The 20,322-nt window shown below is 43.4% G+C and overlaps 1 protein-coding gene across 1 annotated transcript; it reads left to right on the top strand.

Moving 5' to 3' along the window:
- The first annotated feature begins 7,514 nt into the window (after positions 1–7,514).
- Positions 7,515–20,017, top strand: LOC110529317 (actin, alpha cardiac muscle). Its single transcript, XM_036984667.2, has 8 exons — positions 7,515–7,550; positions 12,717–12,870; positions 13,074–13,202; positions 13,509–13,704; positions 16,749–16,910; positions 17,885–18,076; positions 18,927–19,108; positions 19,744–20,017. Exons 2-8 carry the CDS (start codon positions 12,742–12,744, stop codon positions 19,885–19,887), a joined length of 1,134 nt encoding a protein of 377 aa, XP_036840562.1. The 5' UTR covers positions 7,515–7,550; positions 12,717–12,741; the 3' UTR covers positions 19,888–20,017.
- Positions 20,018–20,322: the final 305 nt, after the last annotated feature.

The raw sequence follows: 20,322 nt of genomic DNA, 5'->3' as shown, positions 1-20,322 counted from the left end.
CTACTCAACAAGTGATCTAACTGCATCTAAGTTCTGTCTATACACACTACTCAACGAGTGGTCTAACTGCATCTGAATCCTGTCTTTGAGAGAGTATAGAGCAGGGGTCTGCAAACCTTTTGGCTCGAGGGCCACATCAGGATTTTGAAATTCAATGGAGGGCCGCATTTTTGGGGGGACCAATTGTTTGATCAAATCAATTTGCAGGGGCCTCTGGAGTGGTGAAGCGGTCTAAGGCACTGTATTGCAGGACTTGAGGGATCACTACAAACCTGGGTTCGAGCCCATGATGAGTCACAGCCGGCCATGACCGGGAGACCAATGAGGCAGTGCACAATTGGGCCCAGTGTCGTCCGCTTTAGGGGAGGGTTTGGCTGGCTGGGATTTTTTTGTCCCATTGCGCTCTAGCGACTCTTGGTGCCGGGCCTAGCACCTGCATGCTGACTGGTGTTTCCCCAGAAACATTGGTGCGGCTGGCTTCCGGGTTAAGCGAGCAGTGTCTCAAGAAGCAGTGCTTCTTGGCAGGGTCCTGTTTCGGAGGACGCATGGCTCCCAACCTTCGCCTCTCCTAACTACCAATTGGATACCACAATATTGGGGAGAAAAAGGAGGACTCCTGATACTCCAAACTTTTTGAATTTCATAATTTTTAAAATCCATCAGATATTGACTGAATTATAGCACATAAAACATCTTACTAGTATGGAGTTCAGGGATTTTGGTGGGAATTCAGCAATTCAATTTATTGCCACATTCCCCCTTTTTTTCTTAGAATGCGCTCAAATATAAATATTCTAATGAAATAAGGTATTTTTTAATATTCTTAATATTTTGAGTTAAAATAAAGATAATGATATGCGCCTCAATTGCATTAACACACAGGGCTCATTTGCATATATGAAAACATTAACATAAAGGGGTGGAACAGAGCTGCCACCACCAACCACTTGCTCTGTTTAGTCCTTCCTGCACTCGCCTGTGCTGTCTAGACTGCCTCATTAATTACAGTTGTTGTCACATACTGTTGCATCATTCAACAAGTCTGTCGATAGCAGGATAGCCTCTGATTTAAATAATAATAATAATAATCAACACGCTAGGCTCTAGATTACACCTCTATATTAAGGGCGAAATTGTGGTGTAGATATTGAGAGGGATGAATATGTAGACAGGGAGTTCTCCCCCTGTATCACTATAATCTGAGTGTTCATTTTCAGGAAGTCGTTTTCATTTCAACGTGTCTAATTTGTAAAAATTTGAACTGTATTGATTATAACTTTTTTCAATTCCCCCCCCAAAATGAACATCCATCAAAACAAAGTTCTCTCTCGCCTCTTTCTTGTGATGTACGTGTTGAGGCAATGCATTACAGCCCTGATGAAGCTTTAGCGTTCTTATTGGATTGACCTGACTAGATCATACAGGAACAATTGTCCAGACAGATGGTTGAGTTTACGAATGTACGGTTTATTAACCCAACTTTACACAGGCTACTGTTTGGACGTGGCCCTCGCCAAACAGATGAAGGATACCCTATAAAACAACCGTGGCCTTCTCTTGTGAAGGCCAGACATAAGAGAGTGAACAAAGGCTAAACCCAGTCTTAACTTCCAATGCTCCATCCCCCTGCTCAACCCCCCTCCACGCCACTCCGCCAACCCGCCAGGAAGCCCGGCGTCAGAACATTCTTGGCATTCCCGTGATTGGCAGATAGCAGGTTGATTGGTATGTCAGACCCCGCGAACACTGGGTACTGGTAAGTACAACACAACCAACTAATAGCCTAACACATAACACACAGCTGACTGTGCGGGTCGCCACATTATAGATGCAACATCAACACATATTCCCATGAGCCCATTTCATCCATTACCAGGGTCTGTTTAACAAACATTTCCGTGGTCGTAACGTTAACAGGCACAAGCAATAGTATGAAAGAGTCGCATGCGAGTGCTAATGCTAAAAAGCATTTGAGGTCGACAGAACAGCTGCCTATGGTGATGACCACTGCTGCCATGCGCACGCACGCATGCACCCCCCCCCCCCCCCCCCCCCCGCCACACACACACACACACAGACACACACACAATCCTTGTGGGGACCAAACAATCAATTCCCTTTCAAAATCCTATTTTCCCTAAACCTAAACCTAACCCTAACTTTAACCCCAAACCCCTAAACCTAAACCTAACCCTAACCATAGTTGTAGCCCTAACTTTAACTCCAAACCCCTAAACCTAATGCCTAACCCTAACTTTAACCCCAAACCCCTCAACCTAAACCTAACCCTAACCATAGTTGTAGCCCTAACTTTAACCCCAAACCCCTAAACCTAATGCCTAACCCTAACTGTAACCCCAAACCCCTAAACCGAATGCCTAACCCTAACCATAGTTGTAGCCCTAACTCTAAACCTAACCCCTAAGCCTAAAATAGCCTTTTTCCTTGTGGTGAGCGGCGAAATGTCCCAACTTGTCCGAATGTTCCTCGTTTTACTATCCTTGTGAGGACTTCTTGTCCCCACAAGGAAATTAAAAACCAAAACACACACACACACACACACACACACACACACACACACACAAACAGGGCAGGCCAGGCCAGGCAGCTGTCAGAGACAGACATATCCTGGATCTCCTGTGTTTACCTTATAAGGAAGAAGTTCCCTTAAAATGATGCCCTGTTTCAGACCTATTCTGATTATTCTGGTCAATTCTCACTGGGCTTGGTGCCACTTGACCGTGAAACAAGTAAAACATTTTTTTTTTAGATATTTTTTTCAATGGTGATTCAAAGTGATTTCCTTTTCCTTTTTCACCCCCGTTGGTAACAGACTATGGTATTTGTTTAGCCTCATTATTGGAGTAGTCCTCATTATTGGAGTGGTCCTCATTAATGGAGTGGTCCTCATTATTGGAGTGGTCCTCATTAATGGAGTGGTCCTCATTATTGGAGTGGTCCTCATTATTGGAGTGGTCCTCATTATTGGAGTGGTCCTCATTATTGGAGTGGTCCTCATTCTTGGAGTGGTCCTCATTATTGTTGTGGTCCTCATTATTGGAGTGGTCCTCATTATTGGAGTGGTCCTCATTATTGGAGTGGTCCTCATTATTGGAGTGGTCCTCATTCTTGGAGTGGTCCTCATTCTTGGAGTGGTCCTCATTATTGGAGTGGTCCACATTATTGGAGTGGTCCTCATTAATGGAGTGGTCCTCATTATTGGAGTGGTCCTCATTAATGGAGTGGTCCTCATTATTGGAGTGGTCCTCATTATTGGAGTGGTCCTCATTCTTGGAGTGGTTCTCATTATTGGAGTGGTCCACATTAATGGAGTGGTCCTCATTATTGGAGTGGTCCTCATTAATGGAGTGGTCCTCATTCTTGGAGTGGTCCTCATTCTTGGAGTGGTCCTCATTATTGGAGTGGTCCTCATTATTGGAGTGGTATTCATTGTGTATCATTCCTTTGTTGTTTATCTGTTATCTGCTAGCTCAGAATGCAATGTTTTATGCATTTATGATAAATGTAAAAAATAAAGTAGTTTGGCTACGTATAGGGTCTAATTAATGTGGTTTAATGTCTGATATGTCTCCTCTGTGTCTGTCGTGGAAGGATTCAACATGGATGTCAGCGCTGGAACTTTTGAGGAACATAAAGGCTGAATGAATCAGAGACATATTTTCACTATTGCCATCCTTTGGTGAATAGCCTTCACATTTCACAGGAAACAAACTGACGGTGATTCATACCGTTTTTATTCTCAAAAGTAAATTATAATTGTGTTTTTTTTGTTTGTTCTTAGACTTTAAACGGAAACCGTTGACCCTAGCTGTTGTTCAGATCATCCCTCTACCCTCCCTACAGACAGTGATCTGTTGTTCTTCATCTACATGGTTCCTCCTCCCTCATTAAGATCCAGACTACAGTACAACTACAGGGAATCCTGAAGGGTTGTGTTCACAGGCTCTCTACTTACTGCTGTGATAACCACCAATAAATATAGCCCCTTAGCCTCTCCACAGCACGGTATCTAGTACATTTATCCCCCTAGCCTCTCCTCAGCACGGGATCCAGTAAATATAGCCCCTAGCCTCTCCTCAGCACGGGATCCAGTAAATATAGCCCCTAGCCTCTCCACAGCACGGTATCTAGTACATTTATCCCCCTAGCCTCTCCTCAGCACGGGATCCAGTAAATATAGCCCCCTATCCTCTCCTCAGCACAGGATCCAGTAAATATAGCCCCCTAGCCTCTCCTCAGCACGGTATCTAGTAAATATAGCCCCTAGCCTCTCCACAGCACGGTATCTAGTACATTTATCCCCCTAGCCTCTCCTCAGCACGGGATCCAGTAAATATAGCCCCCTATCCTCTCCTCAGCACGGGATCCAGTAAATATAGCCCCCTATCCTCTCCTCAGCACAGGATCCAGTAAATATAGCCCCCTAGCCTCTCCTCAGCACGGTATCTAGTAAATATAGCCCCTAGCCTCTCCACAGCACGGTATCTAGTACATTTATCCCCCTAGCCTCTCCTCAGCACGGGATCCAGTAAATATAGCCCCCTATCCTCTCCTCAGCACGGGATCTAGTAAATATAGCCCCTAGCCTCTCCTCAGCACGGGATCCAGTAAATATAGCCCCTAGCCTCTCCTCAGCACGGGATCCAGTAAATATAGCCCCCTAGCCTCTCCTCAGCACGGTATCTAGTAAATATAGCCCCCTAGCCTCTCCTCAGCACAGTATCTAGTAAATATAGCCCCCTAGCCTCTCCTCAGCACAGTATCTAGTAAATATGCCCCTATCCTCTCCTCAGCACGTTATCTATTAAATATAGCCCCTAGCCTCTCCTCAGCACAGTATCTAGTAAATATAGCCCCCTAGCCTCTCCTCAGCACGGTATCTAGTAAATATAGCCCCCTAGCCTCTCCTCAGCACGGTATCTAGTAAATATGTTCCCTATCCTCTCCTCAGCACAGTATCTAGTAAATATAGCCCCCTAGCCTCTCCTCAGCAAGGTATCCAGTGAGACTACACTGTGGTTGCATCCCAATGCCACTCTATTCACTAGAGTGCATTACTTTGGACCAGGGCCATACGGTCTTAGGGAAATCGGGTCTAGGGCTCTGGTCCAATTTAATACACTACATAAGGAGAATGGTCCCATTTAGGACGCAACCAGAGAAATGCTCTCACATAATTGTGATTGAACACGGTCAGGCCAATACCTCATAGTGTTGATTCACTGTCTGAAACGGGACACAGTGTAACACACAACACCTCGCCATTCTTCTATCCATCTCACATCTCTCCCATTCAGATGACTAGACAGGTGTAGGTATGTATACTGTCATGATACATTTCTAAAACAATGTGACCCTATTGTACTTAAGAGAGACTCCAACAATGAGAGTTGTGAAGTAGTGTTGTTGTGTGAAGAGATTCACCAGGAGATTTCTCAATATGTATTCAACCTAGCTATTAGTCTCCAACATAGGTAGGTACAAGAAGAGTTGTAGGAAGCCTTGGTTTTAAACAGTTATCTTCTTGTGTGAATTCTGAGAATAGACATATTAAAGTAGGTTGGCTACAGATACTCTCTTTGGGTACATCAACATCCCAACACACACACTACAGCAGCTACAAATGGAATACCGCAGTCCAAAATGGTGACGGTGGGGGGGGTCCTCGCATTCCTATTGGACCTTACCGGCCCAAGATTCTATTCTGAAAAAACCCTCTCTGTCTCCCGATAAGATACAAAGCCAGAGTGTATGGGGGGATGCAGGGAGGTGACTAATAAGGAGCTGGGGCAGACTACGTTACTTCCGGAAGCCACCACAACGTGCAGCCGCCGACACCTGTTACCCAGCATGCCCCTAAAAGGAGAGAGAGGAGCCAATCGGAAAGAGGCTACCACCCGGCTGCTGCCACAGGCTGGCCCCAAGACACGTTGAGCCAAGCGGACGGAGAGAGAGGAGGGTCTGGACTCTGGACACTAATTGTTATCCCCCCTCCTCTCTCCTCTCACTTGGCTTCCAACCCCCCCACTCCTCTCTCTCTCTGGGTGTCTCGCTCTCTCTTTCACTTCCTCCCCCCCTTTAACTTCTAACCCCCCTTTGCCCCCTCCCTCTCAGCTGTCTGGCATATTTTTGGGTCCTCACTCTCAAACATTCCACAACAGCTCTTAGCTGGCAAATATACACAGGCAGTATCCCACCACATACACAATCCCACCACAGACGCTATCCCACCACAGACGCTACCCCACTACAGACGCTATCCCACCACAGACGCTACCCCACCACAGACACTATCCCACCACAGACGCTATCCCACCACAGGCCCTATCTGCAGACCCCCAAGGAGGTCTAAAGTTACACCCCCACGCCATCTAACCTCTTTGATAGACACCCCCACGCCATCTACCCTCTCTGACAGACACCCCCACGCCATCTACCCTCTCTGACAGACACCCCCACGCCATCTACCCTCTCTGACAGACACCCCATATCTGAGCTTAGTCATTATAACGCGACTGTATCTCTGTCATGGATAGGAGGACAGTTTCAGTGAATGGAGCTGAGATTTCAAGCTTCAAGTTTCAGTTTTGGTATGTAAATAAAATACAGTGTCTGTGTTAAGTTGTGACTTCAATATTTCACTCCGTGTTGGGATGAGATGACAGCCAGTAAGGAGTCAGTCATGATTGACGTGAATAAATAATGGCTTGGTTGTCTGTTATCAGCCAAAAGGTGTGGGAGAGGGGGAAAAAAATCATCCATTCATCAACATGATAACAGACCTGACAGATAAACAAGCTTCTGTTACATTCAGTGACAACACTTGTAGGCTATTTGAGACATACATTCATATACAAAATAAAAATAACACTCTCAATGTATGCTTTAGTCATTTATAATCATTGTCGATAGGCAAATTAATATGCAAATTATGTAAAACTTGGAGATGAATTGTGTGTCCTCCATTCTTTTCACTTCATTTTCTCTCCTTTATAACACAATAACAAACAGGGTCAAATCTGATACAGCAGTAAATTATTTTCGCTCCTCCAATGGGAAGGGCCAGAAATTCCTTGACAGTTTTAATGTATCTGAATACGGTCACGAATGGTCTGAGCCAATCACAGGTCTTCAAAAGTCAGTCTGTTAACACCTACTTCATCATGACACAACTATAATCAACCGTAACACTGTAATGGAAACAAATCTAGAAATAATCCCTTTCAGTTCACTCTGCCAATCAATTCTTATTTTTGTACCAGCCAGCCAGACTAGATCCCTCCGTCTCCTAGGTAACACTCCGTTTTAGATGGCGTCCCATCACAAAGAAGGCCCTGAGTGACACAGGATATACTTTCTAGTGAACCGTTATCTAGCAGCTCTTATTTGGGCTTCTGTGAACTCCTGGTCCCGCCCACAGGCCCCAGGCCCCCGGCCACCGGCCCCGGGACAAAGGGGGGATATTTAAGGGACACCTTTCACCCTCACCCTTTGTCCCAGTGGAAACTCCAGTCTTGGCGTACAACTTGGTGAGTGGCTTCTTTTGCTTTGTTCATGTTCCACTACTGTCCTGTAGCACTCAGTACTGTCTATAACACTGTTTCTCTCTCTACTGGACTCAGTACTGTCTATAACACTGTTTCTCTCTCTAGTGGACTCAGTAGTCTATAACACTGTTTCTCTAGTGGACTCAGTACTGTCTATAACACTGTTTCTCTCTCTAGTGGACTCAGTACTGTCTATAACACTGTTTCTCTCTCTAGTGGACTCAGTACTGTCTATAACACTGTTTCTCTACTGGACTCAGTACTGTCTATAACACTGTTTCTCTACTGGACTCAGTACTGTCTATAACACTGTTTCTCTACTGGACTCAGTCCTGTCTATAACACTGTTTCTCTCTCTAGTGGACTCAGTACTGTCTATAACACTGTTTCTCTAGTGGACTCAGTACTGTCTATAACACTGTTTCTCTAGTGGACTCAGTACTGTCTATAACATTGTTTCTCTCTCTAGTGGACTCAGTACTGTCTATAACACTGTTTCTCTAGTGGACTCAGTACTGTCTATAACACTGTTTCTCTACTGGACTCAGTACTGTCTATAACACTGTTTCTCTCTAGTGGACTCAGTACTGTCTATAACACTGTTTCTCTCTAGTGGACTCAGTACTGTCTATAACACTGTTTCTCTCTCTACTGGACTCAGTACTGTCTATAACACTGTTTCTCTCTCTAGTGGACTCAGTACTGTCTATAGCACTGTTTCTCTCTCTACTGGACTCAGTACTGTCTATAACACTGTTTCTCTCTCTAGTGGACTCAGTACTGTCTATAACACTGTTTCTCTACTGGACTCAGTACTGTCTATAACATTGTTTCTCTCTCTAGTGGACTCAGTACTGTCTATAACACTGTTTCTCTACTGGACTCAGTACTGTCTATAACACTGTTTCTCTACTGGACTCAGTACTGTCTATAACACTGTTTCTCTCTAGTGGACTCAGTACTGTCTATAACACTGTTTCTCTACTGGACTCAGTACTGTCTATAACACTGTTTCTCTCTCTAGTGGACTCAGTACTGTCTATAACACTGTTTCTCTCTCTAGTGGACTCAGTACTGTCTATAACACTGTTTCTCTCTTGGACTCAGTACTGTCTATAACACTGTTTCTCTAGTGGACTCAGTACTGTCTATAACACCGTTTCTCTACTGGACTCAGTACTGTCTATAACACTGTTTCTCTCTTGGACTCAGTATTGTCTATAACACCGTTTCTCTCTTGGACTCAGTATTGTCTATAACACTGTTTCTCTAGTGGACTCAGTACTGTCTATAACACTGTTTCTCTACTGGACTCAGTACTGTCTATAACTCTGTTTCTCTCTCTAGTGGGCTAGATGACTTGGTGGTGTTAGGAAGGATTCACACTTTTGTGAGCTACTCTTGGGAAGCATGGTGCCGCTGTGTTGTTGTGTCTTTGGAAAGGGAAGGAGGATGTTTGGTTTAACTGCCGGGAGCTGCTGCTGCGGTTGAACGAGACAGCGCATCACCACATGTAGAGTTAATGCCTACAACGGATGTCTGTCTACTTCTAATTGGCTGTGAGAGAACGATGTTTTGAGGTTGTTGAGAGAAGGTAAAAAGGGTGGAGAAAGAAAGAGAGGTGAAAGGAGCTGAATGGGGAGACAGTACATGTAGTTCAGCAGTCTTCAGCAGCCAGGCTTGTTGTCATTGATTGACAGGCTGTGCTGGTGGCAACACGTGTGAACAGTGATCTGGTGATCAGTGATCAGTGATCTGGTGGATTGACCAGGGGGTCAGACAGAGGAACAGATGCCACCCGCTGTGGAGCGCCAGGCCTCCCGACTTCTGGACAGGTCTACTAATGAAGGGACCACTGGACAGGTCTACTAATGAAGGGAGGTGTCATGCCAGTGTTGGCAGACATTTTGGGTGGCTGGCTGGCTGGTTGGCTGGTTGGCTGGTTGGTTGGCTGACCGGTTGGCTGGTTGGCTGGTTGGTTGGCTGACCGGTTGGCTGGCTGGTTGGCTGGTTGGTTGGCTGGCCGGTTGGCTGGCTGGTTGGCATGGAGGGATGAAGCGATGGAAAGATACAGAAAGAGGATAATGGATTGAGGAATGGAGGGAGAGAGGGAGAGAGGGAGAGAGGGAGAGAGGGAGAGAGGGAGAGAGGGAGAGAGGGAGAGAGGGAGAGGGGGAGAGAGGGAGAGGGGGAGAGAGGGAGAGAGGGATAGGGGGATGTAATGGAAAGGTGGACTGGAGGGACAGAAATACATGCTCTGAAGAGAGCTGCCAGGACAAGCATGGCTGAAGAGAGGGATGGAGAGGGACAGTAAAAGGAGTATGGGGGGATAGATAGAGGGAAGCAGGGAGGGATAGCTGGACAGTAACAGGAGTATGGAGGGATAGATAGAGGGAAGCAGGGAGGGATAGCTGGACAGTAACAGGAGTATGGAGGGATAGATAGAGGGAAGCAGGGAGGGATATCAGGACAGTAACAGGAGTATGGAGGGATAGATAGAGGGAAGCAGGGAGGGATAGCTGGACAGTAACAGGAGTATGGAGGGATAGATTGAGGGAAGCAGGGAGGGATAGCAGGACAGTAACAGGAGTATGGAGGGATAGATAGAGGGAAGCAGGGAGGGATAGCTGGACAGTAACAGGAGTATGGAGGGATAGATAGAGGGAAGCAGGGAGGGATAGCAGGACAGTAACAGGAGTATGGAGGGATAGATAGAGGGAAGCAGGGAGGGATAGCTGGACAGTAACAGGAGTATGGAGGGATAGATTAAGAGGAGGTTGGGTGGAGGATTAGAGGGACAGTAACACATGCTCTCCAGCTCCCCTACAAAGCATACAGGAGGTACTATTGTGCCGACAGTTACTTGGCCAACCACTGTTAATTATCAACAGACAAGTTACTTCAGCTGTGACATAGCTCTGTTAGAGATAGGGGAGGATTGAGGAGGATGAGGAGACGGGGGAGGAGGTAGTGTTCCGTGTGGCCGTTGTTTGGAATGACAAGGGCCATGGTTAAGAATAGAGACAGTAGTGTGGGGGGGGGGGGGGGCACTCTACTATGTCCCTGTTTGGCTTTACAGGGCAGCTCTGACAAAGAGGGAGAAGATAGGTTATCAGTGGTCAGTAAGAGTACTAGGTTATTTCAATAACGCTTTTGAAAAGTTATTTCTAGGAACATTTGAATTTATTTGCACTATTAAAATACTGACAACATAAAAAAAAACAATGTCATGGCATTAAGCATTATATTAGACAATAATGATAACATATTAATTCACCTCCTTGGAGGATGTCTTTAATAACGTAACTGATTCCTAAATGTACTGTACGGTGCCTTCGGAAAGTGTTCAGACCCCTTGACTTTCTCCACATTTTGTTTTACGTTACAATCTTATTTTAAAACTGATTCAATATATTTTTTTCGCAGCAATCTACACACACAATACACCAGAATGAAAAAGCGAAAACACATTTTTGTAAATGTATAAAACAAAATATAATACCTTATTTACATAAGTATTCAGACCCTTTGCTCTGAGACTCGAATTTGAGCTCAGGTGCATCCTGTTTCCATTGATCATCCTTGGGATGTTTCTACAACTTGATTGCAGTCCACCTGTTGTAAGTTCAATTGATTGGACATGATTTGGAAAGGCACACACCTGTCTATATAAGGTCCCACAGTTGACAGTGCATGTCGGAGCAAAAACAAAGCCATGAGGTCAAAGGAATTGTCCGTAGAGCTCCGAGAGGATTGTGTGGAGGCACAGATCTGGGGAAGGGTACGAAAACACTTCTGCAGCATTGAAGGTCCCCAAGAACACAGTGGCCTCCATCATTCTGAAATGGAATACGTTTAGAACCACCAAGACTCTCCCTAGAGCTGGCCGCCCGGCCAAACTGAGCGATCAGGGGAGAAAGAAGGGCCTTGGTCAGGGAAGTGACCAAGATCCCGATGGTCACTCTGACAGAGCTCTAGAGTTCCTCTGTGGAGATAGGAGAACCTTCCAGAAGGACAACCATCTCTGTAGCACTCCACCAATCAGACCTTTATGGTTGAGTCGCCAGACAAAAGCCACTCCTCAGTAAAAGGAATATCTGCATAGGTGTACAGAGGCCCATTATCAGCAACCATCACTCCTGTCTTCCAATGGCACATTGTATTACCTAATACAAGTTTATAATTGTAAAAGGCGAATTGATCATTAGAAAACCCTTTTGCAATTATGTTAGCACAGCTGAAAACTGTCGTTCTGATCAAAGAAGCAATAAAACTGGCCTTTAGCACAATACCTAAGGAGAGGATGGATCATCAGCTGAGGAGGGAGGTAGACACAGACCTGCTTCTTTTCACGTATAGCTTGTGGTTGGATGTCTTGTGAGACTGCAGTGGATCACTACCCTTAAAGTGGATCACTACCCTTAAAGTGGATCACTACCCTTAAAGTGGATCACTACCCTTAAAGTGGATCACTACCTTTAAAGTGGATCACTACCCTTAAAGTGGATCACTACCCTTAAAGTGGATCACTACCCTTAAAGTGGATCACTACCCTTAAAGTGGATCACTACCCTTAAAGTGGATCACTACCCTTAAAGTGGATCACTACCCTTAAAGTGGATCACTACCCTTAAAGTGGATCACTACCCTTAAAGTGGATCACTACCCTTAAAGTGGATTACTACCCTTAAAGTGGATCACTACCCTTAAAGTGGATCACTACCCTTAAAGTGGATCACTAACCTTAAAGTGGATCACTACCCTTAAAGTGGATCACTACCCTTAAAGTGGATCACTACCTTTAAAGTGGATCACTACCCTTAAAGTGGATTACTACCCTTAAAGTGGATCACTACCCTTAAAGTGGATCACTACCCTTAAAGTGGATCACTACCCTTAAAGTGGATCACTAACCTTAAAGTGGATCACTACCCTTAAAGTGGATCACTACCCTTAAAGTGGATCACTACCCAATAGTTGTAAATGTAGCTGTTAATGCAGTGGCAGCCTCACGTCCAGTGATAAGCTAATGTACATGGTGTTTTGTGTGTATATATAGAAAATCTAGGGGTAAATACTGTATCTACGTACAATCAGTGTTAATGTGCTCAGACAGAGCTCTTACCACCGTGTCTCTCCTTCTGACAGAAGGCCATCTGAAACAAGACCAATCATGTGTGACGACGAGGAGACTACCGCCCTCGTGTGCGACAACGGCTCTGGCCTGGTCAAGGCTGGGTTCGCCGGTGATGACGCTCCCCGCGCTGTGTTCCCATCCATCGTTGGACGTCCCCGTCACCAGGTAAAAAACGGATAGCCGTTGGCCGTTACTAACTGATTTGTTTGTTTACTTATGTCCTGACGTCAAAGATCATAGGCTATATACAGATAATGTAGTGTAGTTTACGTTTGTAGCGTTGAGTTGGCAATGAGACTCGCGTAAAATTAAATTCATGTGTCGTGCGTACGGCGAACTCTCCTGACCCGTGTTTGATCTCTATACAGGGCGTGATGGTGGGAATGGGACAGAAGGACAGCTATGTGGGAGACGAGGCTCAGAGCAAGAGAGGTATCCTGACTCTGAAGTACCCCATCGAGCACGGCATCATCACCAACTGGGACGACATGGAGAAGGTGGGACCCAGAGACGCCACTAGAGATATTAGACACTTGTGAATGATTTTGTAAGATGATTAAAAGCAGAACTTCATGTCTCAAGATACACATATACTTAGAGACAAGAAGCTAATGACACTTGGGAAACTATCCAATATGATGCAAATAGACTTATGAAACTTAACATATCCATCATTAATATGTCATGGTTACATTATGCAAAACAACGTGACTTCAACGGGACAGCTACATCTTTCTCTATCTCACACTGTGTTCTGTTCTCCAGAACTTCTCTGACCATCTCGCTCCTCCTTCTTCCATCAGATCTGGCACCACACCTTCTACAACGAGCTGCGCGTGGCCCCTGAGGAGCACCCCACCCTGCTCACTGAGGCCCCCCTCAACCCCAAGGCCAATAGGGAGAAGATGACCCAGATCATGTTTGAGACCTTCAACGTCCCCGCCATGTACGTCGCCATCCAGGCCGTGCTGTCCCTCTACGCCTCCGGTCGTACCACCGGTGAGTTTCCACAGGACTTCCGGCTATCACATTGCATACCACAATACCATATACACAGTAGATACCATACCACAATACCATACCACAATACCATACCATACCACAATACCCTACCACAATACCATATACACAGTAGATACCATACCACAATACCATACCACAATACCATATACACAGTAGATACCATACCACAATACCATACCACAATACCATACCACAATACCATATACACAGTAGATACCATACCACAATACCATATACACAATAGATACCATACCACAATACATTATACACAATAGATACAATACCATATACACAAGAGATACCACAATACCATATACATAATAAATATCATACCACAATAGATACATACCACAATACCATATACACAATAGATACCACAATACCATATACATAATAAATATCATACCACAATAGATACATACCACAATACCATATACACAATAGATACCATACCACAATACCATATACACAATAAATACCATCCCACACTACCATATACACAAATACCATACCACAATACCATATACACAATAGATACCATACCACACTACATTATACACAATATACACAAATACCATACCACAATACATTATACACAATAGATACAATACCACAATACCATATACACAATAGATACCATACCACACTACATTATACACAATATACACAAATACCATACCACAATACATTATACACAATAGATACCATACCATAATACCATATACACAATAGATACCATACCACAATACCATATATACAATACCATATACACAATAGATACCATACCACAATACATTATACACAATAGATACAATACACACAATAGATACCATACCACACTACATTATACACAATATACACAAATACCATACCACAATAACATATACACAATAGATACCATACCACAATACATTATACACAATAGATACAATACACACAATAGATACCATACCACAATACCATATACACAATAGATACCATACCACAATACCATATGCACAATAGATACCATACCACAATACATTATACACAATAGATACAATACACACAATAGATACCATACCACAATACATTATACACAATAGATACAATACCATATACACAATAGATACCATACCACAATACCATATACACAATAGATACCATACCACAATACATTATACACAATAGATACAATACACACAATAGATACCATACCACAATACCATATACACAATAGATACCATACCACAATACCATATGCACAATAGATACCATACCACAATACATTATACACAATAGATACAATACACACAATAGATACCATACCACAATACATTATACACAATAGATACAATACCATATACACAATAGATACCATACCACAATACCATATACACAATAGATACAATACACACAATAGATACAATACCACAATACCATATACACAATAGATACAATACCATATACACAATAAATACCATACACACAATAGATACCATACCACAATACCATATACACAATAGATACAATACCATATACACAAACACTTGGTATAATGCTACAGACACAATATTTTCCACTCCTATGACGACATGGTTTGACATTAATAAGTGCTGTTTACATTACTCACATAATATCCTATGACGACATGGTTTGGCATTAAGTGCTGTTTACATTACTCACATAATATCCTATGACGACATTGTTTGACATTAATAAGTGCTGTTTACATTACTCACATAATATCCTATGACAACATTGTTTGACATTAATAAGTGCTGTTTACATTACTCACATAATATCCTATGACGACATGGTTTGGCATTAAGTGCTGTTTACATTACTCACATAATATCCTATGACGACATTGTTTGACATTAATAAGTGCTGTTTACATTACTCACATAATATCCTATGACAACATTGTTTGACATTAATAAGTGCTGTTTACATTACTCACATAATATCCTATGACGACATGGTTTGACATTAATAAGTGCTGTTTACATTACTCACATAATATCCTATGACGACATGGTTTGACATTAATAAGTGCTGTTTACATTACTCACATAATATCCTATGACGACATGGTTTGGCATTAAGTGCTGTTTACATTACTCACATAATATCCTATGACGACATGGTTTGACATTAATAAGTGCTGTTTACATTACTCACATAATATCCTATGACGACATGGTTTGACATTAATAAGTGCTGTTTACATTACTCACATAATATCCTATGACGACATGGTTTGACATTAATAAGTGCTGTTTACATTACTCACATAATATCCTTCAGTCCAGGTCTGGGCAACTCCAGTCCTCAGGTGCCTAATTGGTGTCACACTTTTCCACCGTCCCTCACAAACACACCTGATTGAAACTAATTGCATTCTAAACTGAAGATCATGATTAGTTCATTATTGGTGTCAGGTGTGTTAGCTGGGATTGGGGCGAAACTGTGACACCAATCAGGCCCCCAATAGACTGGAGTTGCCCAGGCCTGATATAGATACTTTAGGGTTAGTGATCCACTTTAAGGGTAGTGATCCACTTTAAGGGTAGTGATCCACTTTAAGGGTAGTGATCCACTTTAAGGGTAGTGATCCACTTTAAGGGTAGTGATCCACTTTAAGGGTAGTGATCCACTTTAAGGGTAGTGATCCACTTTAAGGGTAGTGATCCACTTTAAGGGTAGTGATCCACTTTAAGGGTAGTGATCCACTTTAAGGGTAGTGATCCACTTTAAGGTTAGTGATCCACTTTAAGGGTAGTGATCCACTTTAAGGGTAGTGATCCACTTTAAGGGTAGTGATCCACTTTAAGGGTAGTGATCCACTTTAAGGGTAGTGATCCACTTTAAGGGTAGTGATCCACTTTAAGGGTAGTGATCCACTTTAAGGGTAGTGATCCACTTTGAAGGTAGTGATCCACTGCAGTCTTACAAGACATCCAACCACAAACTATACGTGAAAAGAAGCAGGTCTGTGTCCACCTCCCTCCTCAGCTGATGATCCATCCTCTCCCCAGGTATTGTGCTGGACTCTGGTGATGGTGTGACTCACAATGTCCCCATCTATGAGGGTTATGCTCTGCCCCATGCCATCATGCGTCTGGATCTGGCCGGTCGAGACCTCACTGACTACCTGATGAAGATCCTGACTGAGCGTGGCTACTCCTTCGTGACCACCGGTAAGATGGCCACCAAGAACCAAGATTTCTATAGACAGGATTAGTTTCACATTATACAGAGACAAGTTAAGAGAACATTATCTTGGTAAGATAGGTTTATACTATCTATGATATGTTATTTAGTATACTAGGATTCAACCAACATCAAGATAAGTCTATCTATGATATGTTATTTATTATAAACTGGGTGGTTCGAGCACTGATTGCTGATTGGCTGCCATGGTATATCAGACCGTATACCACAGGTATGACAAAACATTTATTTTTACTGCCCTAATTACGTTAGTAACTAGTTTATAATAACAATAAGGCACCTCATGGACTTGTGGTATATGGCCTATATACCACGGCTAAGGGCTGTATCCAGGCACTCTGCATAGCGTCGTGTCTAAGAACAGCCCTTAGCCGTGGTAAGAGTATTCATCCCGCTTGGCGTTTTTTCTATTTTGTTGCATTACAACCTGTAATTTAAATGGATTTTTATTTGGATTTCATGTAATGGACATACACAAAATAGTCCAAATTGGTGAAATTAAAAAAGTACTTATTTTAAAAATGGAAAAGTGGTGTATATGCATTCACCCCCTTTGCTATGAAGCCACTAAATAAGACCTGGTGCAATCAATTACCTTCAGAAGTCTATGAGGCTCTATGTAGCGTCTTTGAGGCTCTATGTAGCGTCTTTGAGGCTCTATGTAGCGTCTTTGAGGCTCTATGTAGCATCTTTGAGGCTCTATGTAGCGTCTTTGAGGCTCTATGTAGCATCTTTGAGGCTCTATGTAGCGTCTGAGGCTCTATGTAGCGTCTGAGGCTCTATGTAGCGTCTTTGAGGCTCTATGTAGCGTCTTTGAGGCTCTATGTAGCATCTTTGAGGCTCTATGTAGCGTCTGAGGCTATATGTAGCGTCTTTGAGGCTCTATGTAGTGTCTAATGTTGGGCTTGATTCAACAACACTCTGAATCTCCCCACTACAGCCGAGCGTGAGATCGTGCGTGACATCAAGGAGAAGCTGTGCTACGTGGCCCTGGACTTTGAGAATGAGATGGCCACCGCTGCCTCCTCCTCCTCTCTGGAGAAGAGCTATGAGCTGCCTGACGGTCAGGTCATCACCATCGGCAACGAGCGTTTCCGTTGCCCAGAGACCCTCTTCCAGCCTTCCTTCATTGGTACGTATCTCTCTCTCTCTCTCTCTCTCAATTCAATTCAATTTCAATGTACTTTAAGGGGCTTTATTGGCATGGGAAACATATGTTTACATTGCCAAAGCAAGTGAATTATATAAAACAAAAGTGAAATAAACAATAAGAAATGAACAGTAAACAAGAAATTACACATACAAAAGTTCCAAAATAAAAGACATTTCAAATGTCATATTATGTCAATATACAGTGTTGTAATGATGTGCAAATAGTTCAAGTACAAAAGGGAAAATAAATAAACATAAATATAGGTTGTATTTACAATGCTGTTTGTTCGTCACTGGTTGCCCTTTTCTTGTGGCAACAGGCAACAAATCTTGCTGCTGTGATTGCACACTGTGGGAGTTTTTCCACATTTGGATTTGTTTTCAAATTCTCTCTCTCTCTCTCTCTCTCTGTCTCTCTGGTTCCTCTACAGTAGACCATGTTCACCTTACCATGTATCTCTCCACACACTTACTTCACATTTGACTCTGTTGCCATACATCATGTGTCAAACTCATTCCACGGAGGGAAGTGTCTGCAGGTTTTCAATCCTCCCTTTGTATTTGATTGATGAATTAAGGTCTAATTAGTAAGGAACAGGAAAGACCAAAAACTTGCAGACACTAGGCCCTCCCTGCCATACATGTCACAACACTGTCCTCTAGTGTCCAATGGACATTGCCATTCTGTTACTGTTAGATTCCACACACAGCCATTTAATGTAAGCATAATTTATCTATTCCTTACATGTCTAACTCATGTAGGTCACCTACATCCTGTCTGTGGAGGTGTCGTTGCTCACCAAGTGTCTCTTCTCGTCTCACCTGCTCAGGTATGGAGTCCGCTGGTATCCATGAGACCGCCTACAACAGCATCATGAAGTGTGACATTGACATCCGTAAGGACTTGTACGCCAACAACGTCCTGTCAGGAGGTACCACCATGTACCCTGGTATTGCTGACCGTATGCAGAAGGAGATCACCGCTCTGGCCCCCAGCACTATGAAGATCAAGGTGGGGCAACATTTCTGTTCAACACAGGAGGAACTAAGTTCCAATGAGTCAATTCCATTTCAATTCTCTCCTATGCTTTTCACTTCGGAAAATTTGGATTTGATATTGGAATTTGGTGTACTTTCTGAATTGAAATGGAATTGACCCCAACCCTGATGTTCACACTAGTGTACTACTGAATGAAGCCATGTCTTGGGCGTGTATTCTATGTGGTATGGTAGTATGGACATTGGAACGTTGACTATTTCCAACAGTGTCAGAGCCGTGGATATGCTGTAGGTTTACAGGAGTTGCCCCACTATCCTCCATGTTCAGCCAACTATCCTTTACTTTAAATAACAAACCATGTTTGCCTAATACTGTACACACACAACGCTGGTTCAAATCAGCAACACTGTCTGTCCACTGTGCTAGAGTACAGAAGAGTTCTTAACCAACCCTCTCCATACACTTCACTACAATAACATGCTAAATTGCATTTTGACTAGAATGGCTAACTCTGTATATCCACAGCTTTGATTTTAATCAGCAACACTTGTGCACTGAGCAGCAAAGGACCTTAGCCTCTGAGATCTTAACCAACCCTCCACATCTCTCCTCTCCTCTCCACCTCCTCTCCTCTCCACCTCCTCTAGATCATCGCTCCCCCCGAGCGTAAGTACTCTGTGTGGATCGGCGGCTCCATCCTGGCCTCTCTCTCCACCTTCCAGCAGATGTGGATCAGTAAACAGGAGTACGACGAGGCCGGCCCTTCCATCGTCCACAGGAAGTGCTTCTAAAACATCCCATCTACCCACACCTCCTCCATACACATTCACCCTCCTTCTGTTGTCTGCCTTTGTACCGTTGACTGTATATACATGTTCTGTTGTAATAAAATAGTTGCTTGTAACAATAAGCATTAAGTTACTTTGTTGTTGGATGTCTGTTCGGTTTGAGGAAACACATTCAGAATACATAAAATAGTGTCTGATCTTCATTATAATTAGACTATCTGGGCCCTGACACGGAACCCAAACCGGCTGCGCTCGTGCGCTATCGTGCATACATTTTATTTATCTATTTTGCCCCCCCCCCCCCCCCCCACACCCCAAAAGCGATCACAACATGCAGGTTAAAATATCAAAACAAACTCTGAACCAATGACATTCATTTCGGGACAGGTCGAAAAGCATTAAACATGTATGGCAATTTAGCTAGTTAGCTTGCACTTA

This window comes from Oncorhynchus mykiss, chromosome 8, assembly GCF_057628025.1.
Source record: "Oncorhynchus mykiss isolate SJ-2025 chromosome 8, ASM5762802v1, whole genome shotgun sequence".
In the NCBI taxonomy this organism is placed as follows: Eukaryota; Metazoa; Chordata; class Actinopteri; order Salmoniformes; family Salmonidae; genus Oncorhynchus; species Oncorhynchus mykiss.
Note: the sequence above shows the minus strand (reverse complement) of the source record. Positions and strands in the feature narration are given on the sequence as shown.